Source organism: Eubalaena glacialis, chromosome 5 (assembly GCF_028564815.1).
Source record: "Eubalaena glacialis isolate mEubGla1 chromosome 5, mEubGla1.1.hap2.+ XY, whole genome shotgun sequence".
NCBI lineage: Eukaryota > Metazoa > Chordata > Mammalia > Artiodactyla > Balaenidae > Eubalaena > Eubalaena glacialis.
Window position 1 is genome coordinate 108,869,049 of NC_083720.1, and position 27,458 is coordinate 108,896,506.

Here is a 27,458-nt window from a genome sequence, read left to right on the forward strand (position 1 = left end):
ATTTTGACTTTTCAGTGCCTTCTACTCCTGTGCACATTGGCATTGGCATGAAAAACTACATGAAGAAAGCTTCCTACATGCAAGACAGTGCTGTAAATTCTTCTGAGGATCACTGCTGGCCACGTGGCACCCCAAGGCACATCTCAGATAGCTCATTTGGGCTGTCTGGGGGCCTGCGGGAGGGAAGCCTGAGTTCTCAAGATTCCAGGACTGAGAGTGCCAGCTTGTCCCAGAGCCAGGTCAATGGTTTCTTTGTCAGCCATGTAGGTGACCGAAGCAGGCAGGAATCACAGCACGGCAGCCCTTCCCCATCTGTGATATCCAAAGCCATTGAGAAAAAGGGGTCTTCTACTGACAGTAACCAAAGCAAAGCTAAAAAAGCAGGCATTTATGATGCAACAGATTACTCTGACCGTGGAGATTCAGACATGGATGAAGCCACTTATTCCAGCAGTCAGGATCATCAAACGCCAAAAAAGGCATTGTTTAATTTGAATCTTTGTTTTTTTCACTTAACAAAGCAAACAACAGCAAATATATTACAGAGCAGAATAATCTACTGTAAACTGAGTACATTGTTCTGGAAAGGAGAAATAGTTTATGTATTATGCTACTAACTGCTACTGCATTTGATGCTAACTTTCAGAGAAATTAGCAGCTTTGAATACTAACTCCAAAATGGCTGTCATTCTGGGAACTTGCTACATGATTACACAAAGGAATGAATAATCAGATTATGATTGTTTTCTATAAATTGTTTATCTCTTCATATTTATATTAATAAGAGAATTTAATATCTGAAAAAATTGTTCCTAAATAGTTCATATAATGGACAGTTGACTTTACTGTTGATAGCCTAAATTATTCTGAAGTTCTGAATGTATGATAATAAGAGCAACAATATCGAAAATTGTTCATTTCCTAGAAATTTTAGAAATGATATAAATTTATACTCATATTCACAAGCGGGTTCAGAAAAGAACCTTAAGCCCTTTGTTCACTGAAAAACATTCCTCTTAATGTCTCTAACATTCCTCGTAAGAGAGTTATGTCCTTATAAACTGGGCTTAGCTGTTGTGTCTGTTTATAGTGGATTTGTAAACATTAGCAAAGTAAACATGAGGCCTACTCATCTTAAAGGCCCAAGTTAAAAGCTACTGCTTGATATGTATTGTTTTTTAAATGAAATGGAAATACTTTCTAAATTTGAGTGTATAAAAAGCATTGGATAAGGATTATGTAAAAGCCAGGTTTGAACTGGGTTCTGGGCTTCCCTCTGCCATATCTGTTTGACCTGAAGAAAGCCCTTTAATCTCTAGACCTCAATTTCCTCAACCATAAACTATGAAGGCATTGGATTAGATGATCCCTAAGATCTCTTCCAAACTTCATGATCTTCAGATCTACTCTGTCCCTTAATATCTTACTTTTTCTTAATTTTTAAAAAAAACACATATTGATCTTCCATTAATAATTCAGTTTGACTCTAACAAGAAATCCTTTTGTTTTTCTTTGCTAAGGAATCTTCCTCCTCAATGAATACATCCAACAAAATGAATTTTAAAACTTTTCCTTCATCACCTCCTAAACCTGGAGATATCTTTGAGGTTGAACTGTCTAAAAATGAAAACAGCTTGGGGATAAGTGTCACGGTACTGTTTGACAAGGTTTTCAAATGTTTTCTCTTCTCCATTTCCAGCAGCCTTTTGTATGTCAATTTATTAATTGAATTATTTTGCTTCAAAAGGGAAACTGGTCAAATATTTCCAAAATTAAAAATTTAATTATATCTTAAGACTTCTTTTAAAAAACTTGAGTGTGCTACTCACTTTTTCCTGTGGTTTAAAAGAAATAGACAAATGCTGTTTTCCCCCATAGATCTCATACTTGCTTAATCTGAATACCAGACTTGAAAAATATAAAATTAATAAGTATGTTTTGTATACATTTGACGTCTTCTGCATTAGCATGGAATAATACATTTTAACCTACATTATAAATAATTAAAGTCTAATAAATATTTATATGGCCTTTCACTTCATAATACATCTTAACATGTAATTATGATTAGTATCTTAATATTAGAAGTTCCCAAGAATATATGTAGTACTTTTAAAGTAGTTAAAATATGAGCATAGGCTATTTGATGAAGTTACTTTAGAATTCTATTAATGAATACACTGTACCCTAAGTGTAACATTATCATTTATGGCATTTGAAGGATATTGTTAGTTATGAAAAGCCATTTAGAAGTAAGGTAGAAATAGCACGCTTAACATATAGAGATCAAAAAGAAAACCTACTTTTCTTTCAGTTTTAATAATACTGTAACCCTTTCCCCCTTGTTCGTAACTTCTTTTGAATTTTATTATCTTCCTATTGTGAAGGGAAATAAAAGCTAAATATCCACAAGAGATGGAGAATCTACTCATTAGATCTCCTCTACACTGTAACAAAACTTCTATACCAACACCTTTTAAAATGAAAAGAAAATTTTCCCTTGATTCATGAGATTTGCTTTCAGATTAGCAAATATGATCTGAAGTATATTATTCTATATGCTGTTTTTTCTGACAGTTATATTCTCACACTAATTTTGCATGGATGGATTTTTGCTTGCTGCTTGTGCGTAATGCATGGTATAGACTTATAAAAGGAAGAGCAACTCCTCATACAGTCAAGATCTGGCATGTTGTTATTTTCTGAATAAAGAATTTTTCTAAAAAAGTAACTGCTTTAACATTTGGAAAACTTACTAGAAATATTCTTGGGTATTGAAGTAATTGCACGTGCTGATGTGATGCTGTTGCTTTGGCTGATGCATTGAATGCTTTCTATGTCTCAGATTTGAAAGATAGAGTGGGAAATTTTTCATATTACAAAATGCTATTTTGTTTGTCTTTTTCCGCTTAGGGAGGTGTGAATACCAGTGTCAGACATGGTGGCATTTATGTGAAAGCTGTTATTCCCAAGGGAGCAGCGGAGTCCGATGGCAGAATTCACAAAGGTAGAGTGTTTGTGTGTATGGGAATTACATATAGGATTATCACTTCAACAAATAAAGAAGAAATTGGAAAGTTGATACAGACGTTCAAATTATTCATAATATGAAATAAGAACATATCAATTATTTTAAGACTACGGCATTAAAAAACTCCTTGATATAATTCCAAAAAAAATTTTTTTTGGAGTATAATTGCTTTACAATGTTGTGTTAGTTTCTGCTGTAGAACAAAGTGAATCAGCTACATGTATACATATATCCCCTCCCTCTTGAGCCTCCCTCCCACCACCAACCCCCACCCCCGCCCGTATCCCACCCCTCTAGGTCATCACAGAGCACCGAGCTGAGCTCCCTGTGCTATACAGAGCTATAGCAGCAGCTTCGCACTAGCTATCTGTTTTACACATGGTAGTGTATATATGTCAGTGCTACTCTCTCAATTTGTCCCACCCTCCCCTGCCCGCGCTGTGTCCACAAGTCCGTTCTCTACGTCTGTGTCTCTTTTCCTGCCCTGCAAATAGGTTCATCAGTACCATTTTTCTAGATTCCATATATATGTGTTAATATATGATATTTGTTTTTCTCTTTCTGACTTACTTCACTCTGTATGACAGACTGACTCTAGGTTCATCCACATCACTACAAATGACCCAGTTTCGTTCCTTTTTATGGCTGAGTAATATTCCATGGATATATGTACCACATCTTCTTTATCCATTCATCCGTCGATGGACATTTAGCTTGCTTCCATGTCCTGGCTATTGTAAATAGTGCTGCAGTGAAAATTGGGGTACATGTATCTTTTTGAATTATGTTTTTCTCAGGGTATATGCCCAGTAGTGGGATTGCTGGGTCATATAGTAGTTCTATTTTTAGTTTTTGTTTTTTTGGGGTTTTTTTTTTTAACATCTTTATAGGAGTATAATTGCTTTACAGTAGTGTGTTAGTTTTTGCTGTATAACAAAGTGAATCAGCTATACGTATACATATATCTCCATATCCCCTTCCTCTTGCATCTCCCTCCCACTCTCCCTATCCCACCCCTCTAGATGGTCACAAAGCACCGAGCTGATCTCCCTGTGCTATGCAGCTGCTTCCCACTAGCTATCTGTTTTACATTTGGTAGTGTATATGTGTCCATGCTGCTCTCTCACTTCGTCCCAGCTTACCCTTCCCCCTCCCCATGTCCTCAAGTCCATTCTCTACATCTGCGTCTTTATTCCTGTCCTGCCCCTAGGTTCTTCAGAACCTTTTTTAGATTGCATATATAGGTCCATCCACCTCACTACTAATAACTCAATTTTGTTTCTTTTTATAGCTGAGTAATATTCCACTGTATATATGTGCCACATCTTCTTTACCCATTCATCTGTCAATGGACACTTAGGTTGCTTCCATGTCCTGGCTATTGTAAATAGAGCTGCAGTGAACATTGTGGTACATGACTTTTTGCATTATGGTTTTCTCGGGATATATACCCAGTAGTGGGATTGCTGGGTCGTATGGTAGTTCTATTTTTGTTTTTTAAGGAATCTCCTTACTGTTCTCCAAAGCAGCTGTACCAATGACATTCCCACCAACAGTGCAATAGGGTTCCCTTTTCTCCACACCCTCTCCAGCATTTATTGCTTGTAGATTTTTTTGTTGATGGCTATTCTGACCATTGTAAGGTGATACCTCATTGTGGTTTTGATTTTCATTTCTCTAATAATTAGTGATGTTGAGCATCTTTTCATGTGTTTGTTGGCAATCTGTGTGTCTTTGGAGAAATGTCTGTTTAGGTCTTCCGCCCATTTTTGGATTGGGTTGTTTGTTTTTTTGATGTTGAGCTGCATGAGCTGCTTGTATATTTTGGAGATTAATCCTTTGTCAGTTGCTTTGTTTGAAAATATTTTCTCCCATTCTGAGGGTTGTCTTTTGGTCTTGTTTATGGTTTCCTCTGCTGTGCAAAAGCTTTTAAGTTTAATTAGGTCCCATTTATTTATTTTTGTTTTTAATTTCATTACTCTAGGAGATGGGCCAAAAACTCTTATTTTAAGCTTATTCTCTCAAATCAGAAAATGTCTCGACAGTGTTTTAGTTCATGTTTTGTATTGATACTTTCTAAGAAGCAAATTGCCAGAGATTGCGAAAGGGATAGTGCCCTTGCAAAAACACTGACATCTGCATTTCTAATAAGAACTAACTAGGTTAGTTCCCTCCAGTCTCTCTATATTTGTAGTTCAGTTTATCTTTTTTCCCTAATTTAAACTGATTTTATAATATATACAATATCCTGTTCTGAAATGATTAGCCATAGAATTGAGAAAGGAATTAAGTACGTGTTAAAGAAACTCTGTGAAACAGTTTTGTCCAGAATTTGTCTGAGTATTTCCTCAAGCAAATTAGTACAAAACGAGACCATAAGGTATTAAAGAACATGTAGAATCTTTATTTTATGATTTGCTTCTTTCAACATTACTGCCTAATTTGTAGGTGATCGTGTCCTAGCTGTCAATGGAGTTAGTCTGGAAGGAGCTACTCATAAGCAAGCTGTGGAGACACTGAGAAATACGGGACAGGTAATAGATCATTATACCAACCTTTTCTAGATACCATAGAACATAATAATGTGTGAATAATACTAATTTCACTGAGATCTCCAAATTTATTAGTCAAGAAACAAAGCCTGATTCGTGTAAACATGCTTGTATTTTTCCTTCCAAACTGGGAAGCAAGTATTATGATGAGGATTTTTATTTAGGAAGCTGGCTTTCTCTATCACATTTAGCCCTTATATTACCAGAGATCTGACAGGAGGAAGGAGGCAGATTGCATTAAAATTTTTTTCATAAACAGCTACAAATATCTAGTGATTTTCACTTCTAGTTATTTCAGCCCAGAGGCGAAATTCACATTGGTCTAATACATTTTGAGTCAGGGAGTTTACCAAATTATTTATAAAGGTCTTTATATTATTAGGTTAGTGGTGATTTTATTTTAATACCTGAATTTTCTATAAGATGTTTATATTATTTTTATAATAGAATTTTTTTCTTTCTAATAGTTTATCTTTTTATACAGTTTTCAAAACCTTGATTTTGAAATTTTCAGTCCCTTGCTTTTTCCCTCTATTTTTCTCTCCCTCTACTTGTATTTTGGTAGACCAGGTAGTTACTTTAAATGATTTTATACCATCAACTATACAAAGTCCTGAAAACTTACCTACTTTCTTATAAAACTTTCTTCTTAGTTAATGAAGTACTGTTCTATTTGTCCAGGTGGTTCATCTGTTGTTAGAAAAGGGACAGTCTCCAGCATCCAAAGAACATGTCCCTGTAACCCCACAGTGTACCCTCTCAGATCCAGATGCCCAAGGTCAAGCCCCAGAAAAAATGATGAAGAAAATGACTCACGTCAAAGACTACAGCTTTGTTACTGAAGGTCAGACCTTGGGAGACTGTCACCTCACATTAAACTTATTCCTGGATTATTTAAAATTTGATTTTTACATGTTGGATCACAATTCATACCTGGGTCTCTTTATTTATTCTTGTCAAGTGTAAATAACAATCTGATGCAGCACTATACTAAATTAAAAAAAAAAAAAAAAAAGACACGTTTGTAGCTGTTGAAGTCTGAAAGGCTTCGGATAATGAAATCATGCACAAAACAAATTATGGTCATTTTATAGTGCCTTAAATAGTTGTAAAATTCAAAATAAAATTTGTATAGGAAAAAGATAAATATAAATAATTGCTGAGAATGGCTTCAAACCCATATGAAACCTTGACTCTTAAACATTTTTTATATTTCTGTTTAATTGTATGGACTTGTGAAGCTAAGCCTGGGCAGAAATTCACTAACAGTTCCCAGATACTGGTTTTTCTTACAAACTTTGCTAGCCTTTAGACATACCACTAATTGGAAGTAAAATAAGGAAATTAAGACTGATGTGGTAGTGAGTTTTTCATGAGGCTAAATGTGTTCATAATACGGAAGTGCCCTCTGAGTCCATCTATCTTCCTTTTGAGGTTATAAATGTCCTTTATAAATGGTGGTGGTGGTATATAGTCATTGTTTTGTCTTTATTTTAAATTTTTCTTTGATTATACAAATGTTAGCAACCCTGAATTAGTCTCCAAAATAAAAAGAAAGTATTAGCCCAACCTATATTATTTTTCCTGATTATGAAAATAAAATTAGTGTATCCACTTAATCTCACTGCCTTATGTTCTTTATTTTTCCATTACTCTTTCTCTAAATATGTTTTTCATGCTTTCCGGGTTATTGTTCTTTTAATTTCTTTTGTTGATGAGAATTTTATCACAACGCTTTGCAGTTTACTGGATTAAATTGTACCTCACCTAAATATTAGAAGGTCACCTCACTTGCCCTTAACCCTTCTCTATCATTTGTTTTGCTCTTCTTACCATCTCTTTCCCATTGTATACCTGAATTTCTCTTATTCTTCTCCTTTCTTGTTTTTTTCCCCTCTTTTTCTCTGTCATTGTACAGTTCTATAAAACATATGGAATTAAAACATAATTTCATTTTCAGAACCCTTATTTCAGAACCCACTTTTCTGTTCAAACAGCATATTAGTTCATGCAGCTTAAGTTTTCTTAATAATAGAGAGTGTGAAATAGGATTTAAATATAGAATAAGCATACAATAATTGCATATAAAGCTGTAAATATGGTGGAAATGGGCTTTTTAAAATATATCTAAAAGTATATATGTTTATATGTTCATATGTATACACAGCCTGTTAAGAATATTTACTTTCTTTATATTTTTTTTTTCTCCAGAGAATACATTTGAGGTGAAATTGTTTAAAAATAGCTCAGGCCTAGGGTTCAGTTTTTCTCGAGAAGATAATCTTATACCCGAGCAAATGAACGTCAGCATAGTAAGGGTTAAAAAGCTCTTTCCGGGACAGCCAGCAGCAGAAAGTGGACAAATTGATGTGGGAGATGTTATCTTGAAAGTGAATGGAGCCTCTTTGAAAGGACTGTCTCAGCAGGTGAGCCCCCAGCATGTGAAGTGCAGCATTTTTGATGAGTTGGATTGGCTTTTCAGAATGATTTCATAATGCTGGTTTAACCGTATCTTCATTTCTCACTCATGGTACCCACAGGAAGTCATATCCGCTCTCAGGGGAACATCTCCAGAAGTATCCTTGCTTCTCTGTAGACCACCACCTGGTGTGCTACCAGAAATCGACCCTGCTCCTTTGGTGAGACTTAGGAAAAGTAATTTCTATATTTACAGAGTATCAATTGAATGATTAATTCAGTTGCAGTGGTTTCATCATAGTTTGATCTCCTGGGTTTCATCCTAGTTACTTCTTTAGCTAGGAGTATTATCTTGTGTGGGTCACATAATCTCTGAGTGTAATCTATGTTTGTAATATAAAGTAATTTAGTTCACTTTCTCTTCTCTCCCTTCCAATTCTAAGATTCTAGGATTCTAGGATTTTAGGAATTTATTTTCCAAACATAAATAGAAAAAAACAAAACAATGGTTACAAAAACCTTTTGTCCATTTCTTCATTGAACCAAATTTGGAAATGTAATCCTCGTTCTGAGCTAGTTTAGATGAAAATGAGAATTATTTAAGATTTTTTGCCTTAACTTTTAATACTAGAAATCACATAGTAGGCAATATATTTGTCCATTTCCTTTCTTATGTTAAGGAATAGCTAAAGGATCCAAAATCTATTTTGATGGTTATTTATACATTGCATACTGATAGGTGGGAATCCATACATAGATGAATAATAATCTAATTGAAAGACAGCCTCTGGCCTGTGTACTTAAAATAGTGTTCCGTTACCAGTGAACATGATCCCTGTGTATGAAAGGCAGGAGTGTCTGGCCCCAGAAACTTTAACCCTTATATCCGGGAGAAGGAGGGAGTATTATAAGGACATTAACGGGAAAGTAACATTTCTGTAAGGTGCATTATAAATAGCATTTTAAGAGACTACATTGATTTTGGGAACCAGATAGGAAGAACTGAGTGGAAATTTCTTGAGCATGTAAATTGATACAATCTTTCTGGAAAGCAATCTGGAAATATTTAACAAGGCCTTTAAAAACATCTTACATGCTGAACGTAGAAAATTCTATTTCTGTTACAGGAAATTACAAGGAAATAATGAGAAACTCAGGTGAAAATCTACATACAAAGAAGTTCTAGATTTCTATTTATAGTGAAAAGCTAGAAACAACTCTGTATCCAATAAAAGAATTCTGAAATAAATTAAAGCTATAGCCATCTGTAAGATTATTATACAGTTTATGCAGTTGTTTTCAAAGCATATTTAAGGATCTCAGAAGATACTCATGGTAGAAACCTAAATTTTGAAAGCAGGATACAAAGTATGATATTAATATATACTGTAACTCTAATTATGAATGAAAGTATAAGTTGTACAATATTAACAGTTGTTACTTTTATATATGATTTTTTCTCTAATGAGCATAAATTACTTTTGTTATCAAAAAAATGAATTGAATATTTTAATAGGAAGTGCTTATGTTTAACAAGTTCATTTTCAACCAAATGAAAATATAAGTTATCACACTCTGATCTCTTTAAATGTGTCCATTACAGACCCCACTGCACTCTCCAGCACAAGTACCTCCAAACAACAGTAAAGACCCTCTTCAGACAGCATGTGTGGAGCAAGGCACCAGCTCAGATGAAAATGAAATGTCTGACAAAAGCAAGAAACCACGCACGTCCCCATCCAGGAGAGACAGTTATAGTGACAGTAGTGGGAGTGGAGAAGATGACTTAGTGAAAGCTCCAGCAAAGATACCAAATATGAGCTGGAGTTCAGCTTTGCATCAGACTCTAAGCAACATGGTGTCACAGGCACAAAGTCAACACGACGCACTCAGGAGTCAAGAAAATACCATTTGTACCATGTTTTACTATCCTCAGAAAACACCTAATAAACCAGAACTTGAGGACAGGTATTGTCAATATTATGTGTAGCCCTCAAAGCAGCTGGTTGGTGTTAGTAACGAGAGCAACCACCTCCATTTCTCTAAGAATGAAATGTGTCTATCTGTGAACCTCACAATCGTGAGGCAGAAAGTGACTCTATTGGATATCTAGCTATTGTGTCTGACAGTTTTAGTTAGCACACTCTCTACCCATTTGACCTGAGACTTGCTGCTCTTTTGAGCATATTTACTAGTAATTAAGAAAGTTTTTTGTATTTCACCATCATTCATGTTACTTATCAGAAGGAGAACAGACCTATTTTGATAGTGATGGGATAGAAGAGTAAGGAGTAGACATATAAAGGGAAGCGGTAGGGAGGAAGTGGGTAGAGAGTTTGCAAAAGGTAGGACATAAAAGAGTACTGAAGAGGGGGACAGAAGAAATGATTGAAAGCATAGAGGAATACAAACGGAAAGACTACATCTATACCTATGAGAGTTATTCAGACATTTTATGGTTTAGCTACAACTTTGGGTATATTCAGGTCCAACTATCTATATGTTCAAGGTTTTTTTTGTTTTTTTCCTATTGTGTCATCCAAAATAACTACAAGAATAAGACTTACTCTTTTCTTATTTCTTCCTTTTTCTTATGTTGAAACACACATTAGACTTCTGATAACATTAGCTTCAGCCTTGAATTAACAACTAGGAGTCAAAAGTATACTTATTTAACTTTTCTTACTGATTTATGCAGCTTAAAGAGGTGGACAGAGAATAAGAATCAGTAATGTTAGCACAGAACAGATGTGAAATAAATTCATAGTCCAGAATCAGACAAAAAGTAGCTTAGGATCTCAATAAAAAGCAAACATAAATATTTGTTGAGCATTTTCTGTTTGTGGCATAAACTTACTATATTGACATTGCAATGTGTTTGAAAATAGTCTTACTTTGTCTCTGTAGTAATCCTTCCCCTCGACCACCCGATGTAACTCCTGGGCGGAGTTGTCAATCTCAGTCAGAATCTGCTTCCACTAATTCAATGGATAAATATCATATATGTCACACTTCTGAGCCAACTAGACAGGAAAGCTTGACGTCTTTGAAAAATGACTTGGAAAACCACCTTGAAGACTTTGAACTGGTGAGTTATTTCCTTTGTATGAAGAAAATTCCATATTTTCTCAAGTAAAATGTAGTCCTCCACAGTTTCCCTTTAGGGAAAAGGCTATCTTTTAGATTAGCCTCATATCTATGTCCAGTAAATAGATAACATATCTGGCTGGTATGTTTCTCTGCTGAGAATTAGGGAAAAAGGCAAAAAGCCCTGGGTACAAATCCTGACTCTACCACTGACTTGCTGCCATTTGGCAGGTGCCTATGGACAAATTACTTAATCCTTCTGAGTCTTAGTAGTTTTAGCTCTAAAATGAGACTAGTAACCTCATAGTATTGTGGTGAGGATTAAATGAAATAACATATGTAGAGCACCTAGCACAGTACCTGTTATTTTCCAAATTCTGATGAGTTACCTGTTTACTTTTTAATCAAGTTTGAATGTAATTTTATTCTCCTTCACACTGTTTTATGGGTGCCTAAATGGAATCCTTTTCTTTACTAATAACCCTAGAACTTCTAAAGCTACAAATTCAGTGTGGAAGCCAAATTTCCAAGAATAATATCTTTAACACTGATTCGAAATCACCCTTTTTCAATACTGTTTTTTTTTTTTTGTTACCTAAGTAATAAATATTTATTATAGGAAAATTAGAAAACAAAGATTAAAACCACCTATAATCTCACCACTCAAAAACCATAAACATTTTGGAGTTAATCTTTCCAGATACTTCATTTTCCTATAATTGCGTGTGTGTGTGTGTAGCATCTACATCTTCAATTTCATTCTCAGCAACAGAGTGAAAATAATCTTTGAACGATTTCCTTAGAAGTCTGTCATCATGCCTGTAAGCTGTAAGCAACCTTGTGTCTCAATTGAAATCTTAAAAAAAAAAAAAATTATACAACTAAATACATCAAGTTGTGATATTTAGTCACCCAGACTTCATGTTTTTACCCCCCAAAAAACTTTCTTTTGTTGCTCTTGGCATGGGTGTTTGTCCCTGTTTGTTCTGAAAATACAAGAATTGAAGCATGAGTAAGTTCTATCTCAGCTATCTCTAGACAAGCACATAATGTTGAATTTAAACTCAACTCTTCCATGGGCAGGGAGGCATTTTCTAGAATTGGACATACCTGGCTTCTTCACTTGGGCAAGTTAAGTAACCTTTTAAGGTTTAGTGTCCTCCTGTGTTAATCAATGGAAATAATATTTGTCTTTCTCTTTGCCTTTACAGCAAAATAGACAACCTAAAAGAATCACTGTTTTCTTCCCTTAGGAGATAGAACTCCACATTACCCTAATTAAGTCGGAAAAAGGAAGCCTGGGTTTTACAGTAACCAAAGGCAATCAGAGTATTGGTTGTTATGTTCATGATGTCATTCAGGATCCAGCCAAAAGTGACGGAAGGCTAAGACCTGGGGACCGGCTCATAAAGGTGAGACATTTAAGCAGACTCTATTTGTGCAAATGTGGCCAAAGATCAAGCCAGGGCTGAAGAAGGAAAAGCAAGAAGGTTGAGTTAATATAATGCTCTATTTCTCTGCTTGGTTTATATTTTCCTTCTCCACCTCCTAAAAGTAAAGGCCTTTATATAGTAATAATTTGGAAAATGCTTAATCTCAGTTAAGGCATTAAACAAGCTATCTTGGGTCTCAGAGAAAGTTTCTTAAATTGCTATAAGAATAAATTTTCTGTATTAGCAAAGTAATGACATTTGTTAGGTATTTTACATTATTATTTCATTTATAATTACTTGGTGGGGATTACCAATAAACTAGAGACCACTCTTTATTGTGAATCTCCTACTGGCTAAAATAAATTATATAAAAAGTTAGGGAAATTACTGTATTTTGTTGGCAACTTCTGTGTTCCAGTAATTGTAATCCTACTTTGCCCCATTCTCATTTTTATAGGTTAATGATACAGATGTTACAAAAATGACTCACACAGATGCAGTGAATCTACTCCGAGCTGCGCCCAAGACAGTCAGATTAGTTCTTGGCCGAGTTCTAGAATTACCAAGGATGCTAGTGCTGCCTCATTTGCTACCTGACCTTACATTTACATGCAACAAAGAGGAGCTGGGTAATGCAAATTCACGCTTTGTGCAGTGTGATTTTTCTTGGCTAGATTAAAAGTAAGTACTGTTAAGACTAAGGAAGCAAATATTTTTCTGTTCCCTGAAGGTTTTTCCTTATCTGGAGGTCACGACAGCCTTCATCAAGTGGTATATGTTAGTGATATCAATCCGAGGTCAGCTGCAGCCACTGAGGGTAATCTCCAGCTCTTAGACATCATCCACTATGTGAATGGAGTCAGCACACAAGGAATGACTTTGGAAGAAGCTAAGAGAGCATTAGACATGTCACTTCCTTCAGTGGTGCTGAAAGCAACAAGGTACTCTGCAATTATTCACGGATTTTGTTTGTGTGTGCACATGCATTTCAGGCCATTAAAAGATACTAGGTTTTCTTAAAGATATTCCTGAATTAGTAATTCACAGACTAAGTGAATGGGGGTTAGTAATTTATGTGTTTCCTTCATAGTAGTCAAATGTCTGTGTCAGTTTTCATGCCTCACACCTGCATCCCACACTATCCAGAGCAATCCTCAAACAGGTCTCACCAATCACCGTAGTAAAGCAAAGGCTGTGTGCTGATTGCCTTAGACCTAAATTAAGACCAGCCCTGATGAGGAAAAGGGATAAGAATATATTGACTCTCCCAGGCCAGTCCTGGCCGATTCCCAGAGCTGGGACATGGTCAGTCCTACCTGAACCTCATGTCTACAACCAATGGGAAATAGACTATCACATTCACTATACCTCATGACAATTTCACGTTATAAAAAATGCTAATAGCAACTTTTCTTTCACTTAATAATGGAAATAAATTGAAAAAAAAATATATTTGTTTCTTTTTTTTTAATGTTTTTATTTATTTATTTGGCTGCGTCAGGTCTTCATTGCGGCACGTGGGATCTTTTTGTTGCGGCACTCGTTGAGGTGCTCATTGCAGTGCATGGGCTCTTTGTTGCGGCTCACAGGCTTCTCTAGTTGTGGCATGCGGGTTTTCTCTTCTCTAGTTGTGGTGCAGGCTCCAGGGTGCGTGGGCTCTGTAGTTTGCAGCAGGTGGGCTCTCTAGTTGAGGTGTGCGAGCTCGGTAGTTGTGGCACAGGGGCTTAGTTGCTCCGCAGCATGTGGGATCTTAGTTCCCCAACCAGTGATTGAACCCGTGTCACCTGCACTGGAAGGTGGATTCTTTACCACTGGACCACCAGGGAAGTCCCTATGTATTAGTTTCTTACTACTATTAAATTACTACAAATTCTTTGTGCGAAAATCAAGGTGTTGGCAGGCTCCCTTCCATAGGCTCCAGGAGAAAATCCATTTCCTTGCTTTTCCAACTTTTAGACATTGCCCATATTCCTTGGCTCATAGCCCTTTGCCATCTTTAAAGCCAGCAATCACAGCACTCTTTGCTTTGGTCGTCACATCTTTCTGACTCTGACATTCCTACCTCTCTGTTTAACTTATAAGGACCCCTGTGATTACATTGGGCCCAGCCAGATAATCCAGAATAATCTCCTCATCTCGAGATCCTTAATTTACTCAAATCTGCAAAATTCCTTTTGCCATGCAAGGTAACATATTCAAAGGTTCTGGGGATTATAATGCAGACATCTTTGGGGGGCCATTACTCTGCCTGCCACATGTACATGAACCCAGGATTTCTAGATTACAGTCTTATGTTACATAAGAGAAAACTTCACATTTGTATCTGCGATACATGGTGAGTTTTATATAGTATGTCTTCCAAAATATAGAAACTGTTAATTAAATCATTTGATCATAAATCCATTTTTCCTTCTGAACCTTTAAGTTAGATTGTATACTTTTTCCCTTGAACATAACCCCTGATGGGTTTTCCTCAATATTTCTAAAAATTAGATTGGCATACAGTTATTTTCATAGGTGTACCTGAATGTTAATTAGTGGAGGAGGAAAGTGTTCAAACAACCTGGAAAATGTTTTTATGAAAACATTTCTGCTACCCATAGATCTAGATGAATTTTTTGCCTCCAAATCACTAGAGCACCCCTTACCCTAGGTCTAAAATCAGTTTCCTTTCCCTTTCTCCTTTTATCTTTGGTGAAGTCACTAAAGATACAGTAGTAGTAGTCATAGTTACCTTACCCTTCATTCTTCTTCCAGCTCTCTCTCCTCTGTTGTTTTATTTCTGCCCTCTTTTAAGTCCACAGGGGGGCTTCCCTGGTGGCGCAGTGGTTAAGAATCCGCCTGCCAACGCAGGGGACACGGGTTCGAGCCCTGGTCTGGGAAGGTCCCACGTGCCGCGGAGCAACTGAGCCCATGCGCCACAACTACTGAGCCTGCGCTCTAGAGCCCGCAGGCCACAACTGCTGAGCCCGTGTGCCACAACTACCGAAGCCTGCGTGCCTAGAGCCCGTGCTCCGCAACGAGAGAAGCCACCACAATGAGAAGCCCGCGCACCACAAGGAAGGGTAGCCCCCGCTCACCTCAATTAGAGAAAAGACCGCACACAGCAACAAAGACCTAACGCAGCCAAAAATTAAATAAATTTATTTAAAAATTAAAGAAATAAAAGTCCACAGGGTAACAGTAATGGAGGGTTGTATACTTGTGATAATTATCTGTCAAGAGCTGTAAAGTGTCTGTAATTTTACCCTATTTGCAAGCTAACAAACTAGCCAGTTATTGTTTTATGAATGCTGGTAGAAGATATGAAACTCCTGTATCAGAAACAAAAGACCTTATTACTAAAGGCACAGCAAGCAGCATGAGCATGGTATTGGTGTCGGTTCCCATGTCCTCCAAGTCCCATGGAGATGACGTATGTGGGCCTCGTGGGTTTCTGTACATGCAGTGGGTTATAGTACAGGAGAAGAGTACTGTAAGAAGAGCCAGGGAACCCACCACTTTATGGCAGCCTGTAAGAAAGCTTGCATTTTGTTTGGGGAGAGAGATTACATAATTCCTCAAGCTTGCTCACCGTGAACATAGCCTTGAGAATTGGCCCAGATAAAAAGTGGTTAGAGCCTTGCATTCCTGAGGTACCCAGCAAGAACATACAGGAATGCTTAGGACCCATGGCTGATTGCCTCTCCCAACGCTGTATACCTTAGGCAACCTCCCTTTTCTTTCAAGTATTAGCAACAATAAAATCACATTCTAATCCTCTTCCAAGGTGCTGTCTCTTGACTGTTTTTCATGTTGGGTGGTACTATTCTTTTAATGCTTTGAATATATGTATTTTGTCTAGATTTTCACTATAAGTAATTCCAAAGAAAAACACGTATCGGGCTTTAGATAGGCAAAACTTAGTGATCTGTGACTTCTGAGTGTAGTTATCTTTGAACTATCACCTGAGTGACAGTGAACTAAGTTATTAGATCATGAATATTACCAGTGTTTTAAATGAGAGGGGAAATATGGTGATGTATTGAACTGAAACCCAAGAAAGATTATATAAAGAAGTGATTCTTAATCTTTTTTCAGTCAAGAATGTCTCCCTCAAGCGTGTATAGATGAACCCTGATAAAATTTTATCTGCAGCTTCAGGAAGTACCTAGACCCCCTGAAGCCCATCTAAAATAAAACTCCTGAGGCTAAATAGTTAACAGATGGCTTGAAGGATATTTAAACAAACATCTTAAATAATTTGCAATTGCATTTTGTTTCGTTTTGTTTTTTTAAACAACACAGAGATGGTCATCCAGTGGTTCCCAGTTCTAAGAGGTCTGCTGTTTCAGCTCCAAAGTCAGCCAAAGCTAATGGTAAGGATATAGTCATTTTATGACAGCAAGTAGTTATAGAGAGGTAACTATTTTTTTCCCCAAAAGTAAGTTTGGATACTATCACTAAAATGTTTTTATTGCCCTTCCAGACTGTTTTGCAGGATCTGAGTGAAAAAATTACACTTAAATAAAAGCATCTCTAATACTCTGTGCATAATAGGAAAGAGTAGAGCAGCATGGCATTTAAAGCCAGATAGAACTGAGTTTATAAGTCCTGTGTAACCTTAGCAAGTTACTTGATCTGTATCTAAGCCTCTATTTTCTACCAGTAAAATAAGAACATTAATTGTATCTACCTGTTAAGGTTATAATGAGACATAAATACAATAATATACTTACCACAATGATTGTCACATAATAATTTATTCAGACAGTTACTAAATTTCTTCTCTATGCCAGGCAGTGTTCTGGGCATTGTGGATATAGCAATGAGTAAACAAAGTATCTGTCTTATGTTCTAGCATAGTAATAGAAATTGTAATCTTAATAGTTGTGGCAGCAAACATTAATTTAATGCTTTTTCTGGACTAAGCATTCTTCTAGGTGCTTAAATCCTCACAGCAACCCTGTGAGACTAGTATTACTATTATCCTCCTTTTATAGAAGGGGAAACCAAGGCACAGAAAAGTTTGATAACTTGCCCAAGCTACAGGGTTAATAAATAGTCAAGCCAGAATTTAAACCTAGGATGTCTGATTCCATGCTCTCATTTACATAATCAGTCTCAGTAAATGTAGCTTTTATTGATAATATTCATATAAGAATGTTAGGTACAGGGGAATGTGGTTGAACTTAAAGAGTATTTGAAATGTAAATCCAGTACTTCTTATATAACTAAACTTTTAGGTTATCAGGCAGTAGTATCTAAATACCAAAATAGCTAAAAGAAATCTGCCAATTGCAGTTGTAGTCTGATTATCTTCATTCTCTGTTGTTATCTGAATGCCTTAGGGGTCCTTCTTGCTGCTTTCTAATAGTTCTGGTTCACATTAGAGTCAAACTACCTCACAGAACAGTCAGGAGAGCATTTTTCTAGTGACCTCTGAGAAGACTTCTGTTTGTAACTTTCAAGGCAGAGGAGGGTAGCTGTGCCCTGCCCCCTTGTAGAAACTGCCTAGTAATCTGTCTTTATGGGATTCTCTGACCTAATTTCTTTATGAATTCTGAAAATCACATAGTATCAATAATAGGAACTCTCTTGTAGTGATGAAAATGTAAAATGGTACAACCATTGTGGAAAGCAGTTTGAAAGTTTCTTAAAAATTTAAATATATGCCCACCATATGATTCAGCCGTTCCACTCCTGTTTGTTTACTAAAGAGAAAACAAAGCATATATTCATACACAAAAACTTGTATAGGAATTTTTTAGCAGCTTTCTTTGTAATAACCAAAATCTGAAACCACTCAAATGTCTACACTCTGTTGAATGAATAACCATTTGTAATATATCCAAGCAACAGAATACTACTCAGCAATAAAAATGAATAGATTGTTGATACACGCAACAACATTATTAAAATAAAATAGGTATGCTGAATGAAAGAAGCCAGACAAAAAAAGAATCCATATTGTATTATTCAATTTATACAAGATTGTACAAAAGTACAAATTAATCTATAGTGACAAAGGAAATCAGCGGTTGCCTGGGGACAGAGGGGGAGAGAGGAACGGGGGAACAGGGGGGAGAGATTACAAATAATAAACTATTGTGCTTTATACTCTTCCAGTATGATTCTTTTGAACCAGTGGTTCATTTTTGGATACTTTTTAATTATTTTTCCTGGCAGTTTAATAAGGTATCTCCTGGAAATAATGAATCTAATTTTTAACTGTAGGGGAAACAATATCATTTTTAATATATGCATTGAATTTTTGTGCTGATGGCTAAGAGTTAAAATCCACATTTGGTTTATAAATATACTAACAGTCCTTTCCAGTTGTATCCATACTTATTTTCCTGTGTTAAATTGATAGTCTTTGTGAAATGAGATAAAGGGCCTGCTATCTTTCCAGTGACTATATAGTTCAGCACCTGTAATGTCTCTTCCATTTAGTTGGGAAAATCTATATTTAGTATCTCACACTAGAAACATTTAGCCCGAACTGAGCTTTTATGCAAACTATTTTCTTTTAAGAAATTGGCTTTGTCCTTGGAATAAACCCTTCTCTAACATTTGATTCCGTTTAGTTGATTTTAAGTCACTTTGTGATATGACCTCTCTTAGTGTATTAATAAAAATAAGAACATGCACAGAAATATGGGTTTTCTTTCACTATTTTGTTGTCCCTAATGTGGTTCTGAGTGGCTCATCCTTTTCTTTCTGTTCTTCCTTCAGGTCATCACATTGTGGAGCCTTGTGGCAAACCGGCACTCACACCTAATAACTCATTCTCCAAGGTAAGTGAAAAGCCACCTTCTTTGTGTCCTACTTCCTTATCTAAATAAGTAGCTTGTTTGTATTTTGAACCAAACATTTCATATTTAAATATTTGCCTTTTTTAGACACATGTATTGATTTTTAGATACATGTACTTAGTGAACTAATAGGACTTACTAAGTAACACACAATGAAAAGCCCACACACAAGTAACCCTACATCATCGGGCACACATTCAGCTCTTAAATAGGCTAATTACTTATATAGATAGCTTTAGTGCTGCAATTTTTTATTAATGTGCACAATTCTTTTGGTTGTCTCTTAGATACCCAGAAAAGAAAAATGTAATTAAGAGTGGGTTAACATTGACCAGCAGTGACTCTCAAATGACAGATCTCTGCTACTAGTGAGGCAAAACTGTAGTGGCAAAAGAAATAGGCTTACTTGCTTTTTTAAAGACATAGAAAATGCTTTACTACATAATAAAATGAAAGAACCTAAATCATTTAAGATTATCGCAGGGAAATCTGGAGGTGTTTTAACAAAAATATTTTAATACGTAACTAAATTCCACTTTCAAGCTCTTTATTTAAGGCTACATTTATACCCATTTGTTTGGCTAACATTTCTTTTTACTTTCTGGCATGTAATATACACAGCTTCCAGCTGGATCTTCATTTCATGGAACTGTTTTATCTCACACATATCTCATGCAATCTATTCTGAACCTCACTACTCAAATATCTTTCCATGTAAAATCCAGAGCTGAGGCATTTCCCTCCTAGTAATCTGAAAATCTTATCAGCTCAACAAGATTTCTGGACGTGAGCTGGGTTTAGTGTAGGAGGAGAAAATGAATTAATTGACCAGAAGCCCCAAATTCTATGCCTTTCATTTCACTGTGTTATCTCAAACTTGTGAAATGGTTTAGCATGTCTTGAAAAGATATTGCAACAGAAGAATTATAAGGCAGAAATGATTAGGACACAAAAATAAAAATTTCTTGGTGTCTGTATGTTTGTAGATTGAGATATAGCTACACGTTTTGTTCTGTTTATTCATAAAGTCTCCAATTTCACATAGCTGAAGTAACTGAATTTGCATGTGTTTCTAGTGTTAGTCATGCTGTATAGTGCTTATTTTCTTTGTAAATATCACCATGTTGTTGAAAGGGAGAAAAAGTAGAGTTTCTGTTTAAATTAACATAAAACCCTAGAAATTAGACGCAAGAGGGAGGAGATGGGGGATGTATGTATATGTATAGCTGATTCACTTTGTTATACAGCAGAAACTAACACACCATTGTAAAGCAATTATACTCCAATAAGGATGTTAAAAAGAAAAAAAAAAAGAAATTAGAACTTTTGTTATTCGTGATTGCAAACATTTTTTGTTGGAGTTAAAATCTTCCAGGAAGTCTCCCAAACGATATTCTGTCCTTGAATACTAATGTCTGTACTATGAATTTCTCATGAATAGTGGAATTTTACAATCCAGTGAAATTTTTTGACATTATGTAACCACTATTTATGAAGAGATAATTTCATTGCATCTACTATCTCTACCTTTTATCTTTTTTTTTTTTAACATCTTTATTTGGAGTATAACTGCTTTACAATGGTGTGTTAGTTTCTGCTTTATAACAAAGTGAATCAGTTATACATATACATATATCCCTATATCTCTTCCCTCTTGCGTCTCCCTCCCTCCCATCCTCCCTATCCCACCCCTCTGGGTGGTCACAAAGCACCGAGCTGATCTCCCTGTGCTATGCGGCTGCTTCCCACTAGCTAGCTATTTTACATTTGGTAGTGTATATATGTCCATGCCACTCTCTCACTTTGTCCCATCTTACCCTTCCCCCTCCCCGTATCTTCAAGTCCATTCTCTAGTAGGACTGCATCTTTATTCCCGTCTTGCCCCTAGGTTCTTCATGACCATTTTTGTTTTGTTTTTTAGATTCCATATATATGTGTTAGCATACGGTATTTGTTTTTCTCTTTCTGACTTACTTCACACTGTATGACAGACTCTAGGTCTACCTTTTATCTTAATAAAAAAAGTAAAATCTTTAAAGCAAACCACGCTTTATTTGTATAAAATTATTTTAATTTATTCTAATCATTTAATATTGCATTTTGCCCTAATCATCTTTCTTTTAATACGCTACGTGCCATGAAGTGCTTCATTCATAACCACTGAATTTAAAAGTTACATTCCATTTAATTATTACTTTATAGTTATGAATCCATTGCTATTTTCCTTAAATTGAGATGAGGTTTAGACTAGATTTGAAAATCTTTATAGCCAACAGTTGATCAGATTGCTAAACTGAAGACTATGTCCATGTAACAACTTCACAAATACTTAAAAGGTTGACTTTTTTTTCATTTCCCTGAACTTCTAAGTTTAGTAGGTCTATTTAACTTTTCTAAAAAGTTCTATGGAAGACAGATCCCATAGAATATGCCTTAAAAAGAGATTTCTGCAGTCAAATAAATTTAGGAAATACTACATAATACATTTCTCTTTTGACAACTCAAAATTTATATTAGTAAGCATTGTGAGAATTCTTGGAATAAAAATATTGATTTAATGGTGCTTAATCTAGTGTTTCCAGGAATATCTGATGATGGAAAGTCCCATACCCTTTGCATATTTCATTGCATTGGTATCTCCTAGAAGCACTGATCCAAGGTGGGGAGATATAAAAAGGATATTGTACCGAGAAAGAAGGGGAGAAGGACATGGAGGGACAGTGTGCAGTCCCTCCCTAATCCTGGATGTTAGTAAAATAGTAAACTAATGATTTGCTTTGATTTTATACTTTAGGTTAATGGGGAAGAAATAATTGAAATTTTGTACCCGGAAGGAAAATGTTCTACTTATCAGATGAAGGAATCAGCAAACCTGATTCTGTCCAAAGGTAGTTTCCCAAATGAGTCATCCAGTTACTCTAAATGCCCTAATAATTCAAGTAATAAAGAAATGTTGGCAGCCTTTCTTATTTGCCTTACATGTTCCTATAGCTTTAAAAGGAAAGATTATTGTTCAGAGAAATAAAAGAACAGCGTAAAATTAATATTAGCTGCACTACTGTACAAATGTCCAGTATTCATTCTCATCTCTAAGATTAAAATGATGTTTAAATGATTGAAGAGAGAGCAGTTTTGTTTGATAATTGTTTCTTGTATTTTTTTGAAGCAGCAATTCACTGGCTACCTAATAACTGAGACATTTTTTCTTGGGGATGTTTGGGCTGCCCTATTATATCCTTAATCTTTGTAACATAACTTCTTTGGTTGAAACTTCTTTAGTTTCTTTTATAAATTAACAATTTGGGATTAAGTTAGGGAAATAAACATTAAATTACTACTGTCCTTTGAAAAGGTGTATCACAGAGATTGATTTTGGTTTATTCAGTTGCATTTGTGTGGTCTTTTGTCATAACAGCCAAAGTAGTTCTAGAACTAAAAATGCCTGGGTCCCATTAGTGTAAACTACTTTTCCTGTCATGGCTGCTTTTTCAAAGTGGATGCTTAAAATTTGAAAGACCTGGCATATTATATTTGACACATTGTCTCTTTCTCATATCAATATTTTTTAAAGTAAAACCCCATGTAAATTACTGTTTTTCAAGAATCTGATGTACAAGAAGATGATATTTATGATGATCCTCAAGAAGCTGAAGTTATCCAGTCTCTGCTGGATGTTGTGGATGAGGAAGCTCAGAATCTTTTAAACCAAAATAATGCAGCACGAGATGCCTGTGCTCCAGGTAGATGAACCAGAATGAGTAAGTTGGTACACTAAAGGAGTACAGGAAGGCCTCTACAGAGCATTTTAATTCCTCTTGGCCTATTTCTTTCTTTCCCAGGTGCATTGAAAACCAGTGGGAAGTTACCTGAAGAGAGAGCAGAAGATACAGACTATGAAGGTTCACCTTTACCTGAAGAGTTTACGGAGGTAAGGATAATACCTAGGTAAACACTCTATGATGCTATATCTTGTTAGAATTCTCTGATGAGGCCTTACCTCTCCCTACCTACCAGTTTCCCTTCTAAGTATTAAAGATAATATCCTGATGGCTGGTTAGTAACCTCAGTAAGAATTAGAACTGATGTCATTTACTCATTTTGGAGAAAGAACTTGCCTTTAAATCATTTAACCTCTTTTGGTGAAGGTTTCCATTCAGGAAAAAAGTGCCCAAAAACCTTTTTTTTTGCATCTTCATTATTATTACACCAAATAAAAGTTGGTAATTCCAAGATCCCATTCCAGTTAATACCTAACCTAGTTAGAAAACTTGATTTTTATCCTTGAATGCTTGTTTTCTTCTGCCCCTCATAGATCCTTGGTCTTAATTATCATGGAAACATCTCATTCTTTCATTTATTCCATGGCTTTTGCTCTGATTGCTCTGCAATTTCAGTTGAGACCTGTTTTAAAAGATTTAGACAGCTGACCTTCATAATACATTAAACTAGTTGGATGCAAACTAGTAAAAATAAGCTGTACAGGAATTAGTGCTTAATATATAGTATATACGTTTGTTAAAATCTTAAAAAAAAATAAAACCCCAAAGTTGGAATCATCTGAGATTAATTTTATTTTTTGCATTTAAGAGTCATCCTATGCCAGGGAAAGAATTACTATTCAAGTTTCCCCAAGCCAAAAAAAAAAAGAAGAAGGAAGAGAAAGAAACAATTAATTTTCAAAAATGTAATCATAGACTTATTTAAGACTAAGACTTCAGATCTTCTGGGACATTGAGCTAAGAAAAAAGCATGAAATAGTAGATAAATAATATGTAAGCCTGCTCAAACTAGGCATCACCCTATTTATATGAATCTGATATTGCCCATTGTTCTAGGATAATTTCCCTCACAAGTCTTCTGATTCTTCCTACTGAACATCTTCAAAATTGTCAAAACTAAACTGGTTTCGATTCTTACCATGCATGTACCGACACACAATCTCATATACACATGATTATTTTCATTAAATACTTATATATAATTAATGTGTGTAAATACAAGGAAGCTTATATCTGTTTTAGTATGTATTTCCTAATCTAAAAAAATGGTTACACAAATATTGAATAGCTCACAATGTGTCATGCTGTAGTGTTTTTACTTAAGTTATTGTTCTTTTGTACTATCTAAATATTAATAATTATAACAATAAGCTCTTTGAAAAAGGTTTTCTGAACATTTTAAATCATACTATAATCATATTTTTATTAATACTATTTAAAATACCCCTTAAAATGTATGTTCTGAAGTCTCTTAACTAAGACAATAAATAAAAATCTTTAATTTCCATTTCAAAATCCAATGCCTTTTCTTTAAAAAAAAAAAAAAGCTTAACATAATATAGATTCTCTTTTACACTGAGCTATTATAACAAAAGTTTATAGCAGAAAACTTCATTCAAGTTGCTTTTTTTATTTTGATAACGAAGACATTACATCCTCATTGTAAAAAAAATATTTTAAACAGAATCATTTAAAAATGCAAGCTCCTTTTTTTACCCACTCCTCATCTTCATCTGAGATAGCTATTGTTAAAATATTGGGTTTTACCCTTCTATTATGCATATGAAAACATGTAATTTAATATAATTTTTGTCACATGATTCTAAATTTGGTTCTCAGTTAAAATTGATCATTACCCTCTTTCCACAAGTATGTCAAAATCTGTCTCATACTTTCTATTTTTTTCTTTGAAACTTAAAAATATTTATTAATTCATTTATAATAACAATAATCAACCTATTACGTGTCAGCATAAATCACGTTTTTAACAGAAAATATCTATATTTTCCAAAACGACAGAAAATATGTGAGAAGAGTGGCATTGTTTTACATTAAGTTCTTTTTACATAAATTTACATCACATTTTTTTTTTTTTCAAACAGAAAGTCACCAAAATTATAATCATCCTCATCAGTTCACTCAGTCCCATGTAATTAATTTTTTTTCATCTTGATCTTATGTTAGCACTTTTATGAATTGATCAGTTTTCCATTAGAGTTCTGAAAATGCTTATTCATTCAGTTCAGCAGTATAGTCAGTTACCAGAAACCTGTACTTGTCACAGTCTTTCCCATGAATTCCTTGAAGATGAAACCCTTTTATAGGAACATTTTTGCAAAAGCATCAGAGTACACCCAGAACTGTCTGTAAATGACAAAAGACTTAAAAATGACCACGGTTAAAGATTTGATGAAAGTTCATAATAATGCAATTGACAAGGAAATTTAGTTATTTCTAAGATACATATTTTAAAGTAAACTAGAATTATGATTTATAACATTATACCAGAACATATAAGATTTTTAGGAATTTCATGTAATGTCTGAAACATTTATATTAACATATTTCCATACAAATAACCCAAAGGAAGTTTACTATTAGTTTATTTTTTTTTTTTATACAGCAGGTTCTTATTAGTCATCAATTTTACACACATCAATGTATACATGTCAATCCCAATTGCCCAATTCAGCACACCACCATCCCCACCCCCCCGCCGCTTTCCCCCCTTGGTATCCATACATTTGTTCTCTACATCTGTGTCTCAACTTCTGCCCTGCAAACCGGTTCATCTGTACCATTTTTCGAGGTTCCACATACATGTGTTAATATACGATATTTGTTTTTCTCTTTCTGACTTACTTCACTCTGTATGACAGTCTCTAGATCCATCCACGTCTCAACAAATGACTCAATTTCGTTCCTTTTTATGGCTGAGTAATATTCCACTGTATATATGTACCACAACTTCTTTATCCATTCGTCTGTCGATAGGCATTTAGGTGGCTTCCATGACCTGGCTATTGTAAATAGTGCTGCAGTGAACATTGGGGTGCATGTGTCTTTTTGAATTATGGTTTTCTCTGGGTATATGCCCAGTAGTGGGATTGCTGGATCATATGGTAATTCTATTTTTAGTTTTTTAAGGAACCTCCATACTGTTCTCCATAGTGGCTGTATCAATTTACATTCCCACCAACAGTGCAAGAGGGTTCCTTTTTCTCCACACCCTCTCCAGCATTTGTTGTTTGTAGATTTTCTGATGATGCCCATTCTAAGTGGTGTGAGGTGATACCTCATTGTAGTTTTGATTTGCACTTCTCTAATAATTAGTGCTGTTGAGCATCTTTTCATGTGCTTCTTGGCCATCTGTATGTCTTCTTTGGAGAAATGTCTATTTAGGTCTTCTGCCCATTTTTGGATTGAGTTGTTTGTTTCTTTAATATTGAGCTGCATGAGCTGTTTATATATTTTGGAGATTAATCCTTTGTCTGTTGATTCGTTTGCAAATATTTTCTCCCATTCTGAGGGTTGTCTTTTCGTCTTGTTTATGGTTTCCTTTGCTGTGCAAAAGCTTTGAAGTTTCATTAGGTCCCATTTGTTTATTTTTGTTTTTATTTCCATTACTCTAGGAGGTGGATCAAAAAAGATCTTGCTGTGATTTATGTCAAAGAGGGTTCTTCCTATGTTTTCCTCTGAGAGTTTTATAGTGTCCGGTCTTACATTTAGGTCTCGAATCCATTTTGAGTTTATTTTTGTGTATGCTGTTAGGGAGTGTTCTAATTTCATTCTTTTACATGTAGCTGTCCAGTTTTCCCAGTACCACTTATTGAAGAGACTGTCTTTTCTCCATTGTATATCCTTGCCTCCTTTGTCATCAATTAGTTGACCATAGGTGCGTGGGTTTATCTCTGGGCTTTCTATCTTGTTCCATTGATCTATGTTTCTGTTTTTGTGCCAGTACCATATTGTCTTGATTACTGTAGCTTTGTAGTATAGTCTGAAGTCAGGGAGTCTGATTCCTCCAGCTCCGTTTTTTTCCCTCAAGACTGCTTTGGCTATTCGGGGTCTTTTGTGTCTCCATACAAATTTTAAGATTTTTTGTTCTAGTTCTGTAAAAAATGCCATTGGTAATTTCATAGTGATTGCATTGAATCTGTAGATTGCTTTGGGTAGTATAGTCATTTTCACAGTATTGATTCTTCCAATCCAAGAACATGGCATGTCTCTCCATCTGTTGGGTATCATCTTTAATTTCTTTCATCAGTGTCTTATAGTTTTCTGCATACAGGTCTTTTGTCTCCCTAGGTAGGTTTATTCCTAGGTATTTTATTCTTTTTGTTGCAATGGTAGATGGGAGT

General features: G+C 35.2%; 1 protein-coding gene across 12 annotated transcripts in view; it reads left to right on the forward strand.

Moving 5' to 3' along the window:
• PTPN13 (protein tyrosine phosphatase non-receptor type 13) overlaps nt 1-27,458 on the forward strand; it is a 226,512-nt gene that overhangs the window by 172,309 nt on the left and 26,745 nt on the right. For 5 of the 12 annotated variants that reach the window (XM_061192478.1, XM_061192480.1, XM_061192485.1 and 2 more), the window contains 17 exons: nt 16-479; nt 1,521-1,667; nt 2,914-3,007; nt 5,480-5,565; nt 6,265-6,427; nt 7,795-8,009; nt 8,124-8,222; nt 9,605-9,969; nt 10,909-11,089; nt 12,342-12,500; nt 12,979-13,150; nt 13,252-13,462; nt 16,809-16,879; nt 19,239-19,300; nt 22,113-22,206; nt 22,921-23,058; nt 23,158-23,246. In XM_061192478.1, the coding sequence (XP_061048461.1) occupies nt 16-479; nt 1,521-1,667; nt 2,914-3,007; nt 5,480-5,565; nt 6,265-6,427; nt 7,795-8,009; nt 8,124-8,222; nt 9,605-9,969; nt 10,909-11,089; nt 12,342-12,500; nt 12,979-13,150; nt 13,252-13,462; nt 16,809-16,879; nt 19,239-19,300; nt 22,113-22,206; nt 22,921-23,058; nt 23,158-23,246 (2,810 nt within the window). Of the gene's footprint in view, nt 1-15; nt 480-1,520; nt 1,668-2,913; nt 3,008-5,479; nt 5,566-6,264; nt 6,428-7,794; nt 8,010-8,123; nt 8,223-9,604; nt 9,970-10,908; nt 11,090-12,341; nt 12,501-12,978; nt 13,151-13,251; nt 13,463-16,808; nt 16,880-19,238; nt 19,301-22,112; nt 22,207-22,920; nt 23,059-23,157; nt 23,247-23,905; nt 24,383-27,458 lie in introns of those variants that run through there. The other 7 variants (XM_061192479.1, XM_061192481.1, XM_061192488.1 and 4 more) reach the window with 6 other exon arrangements.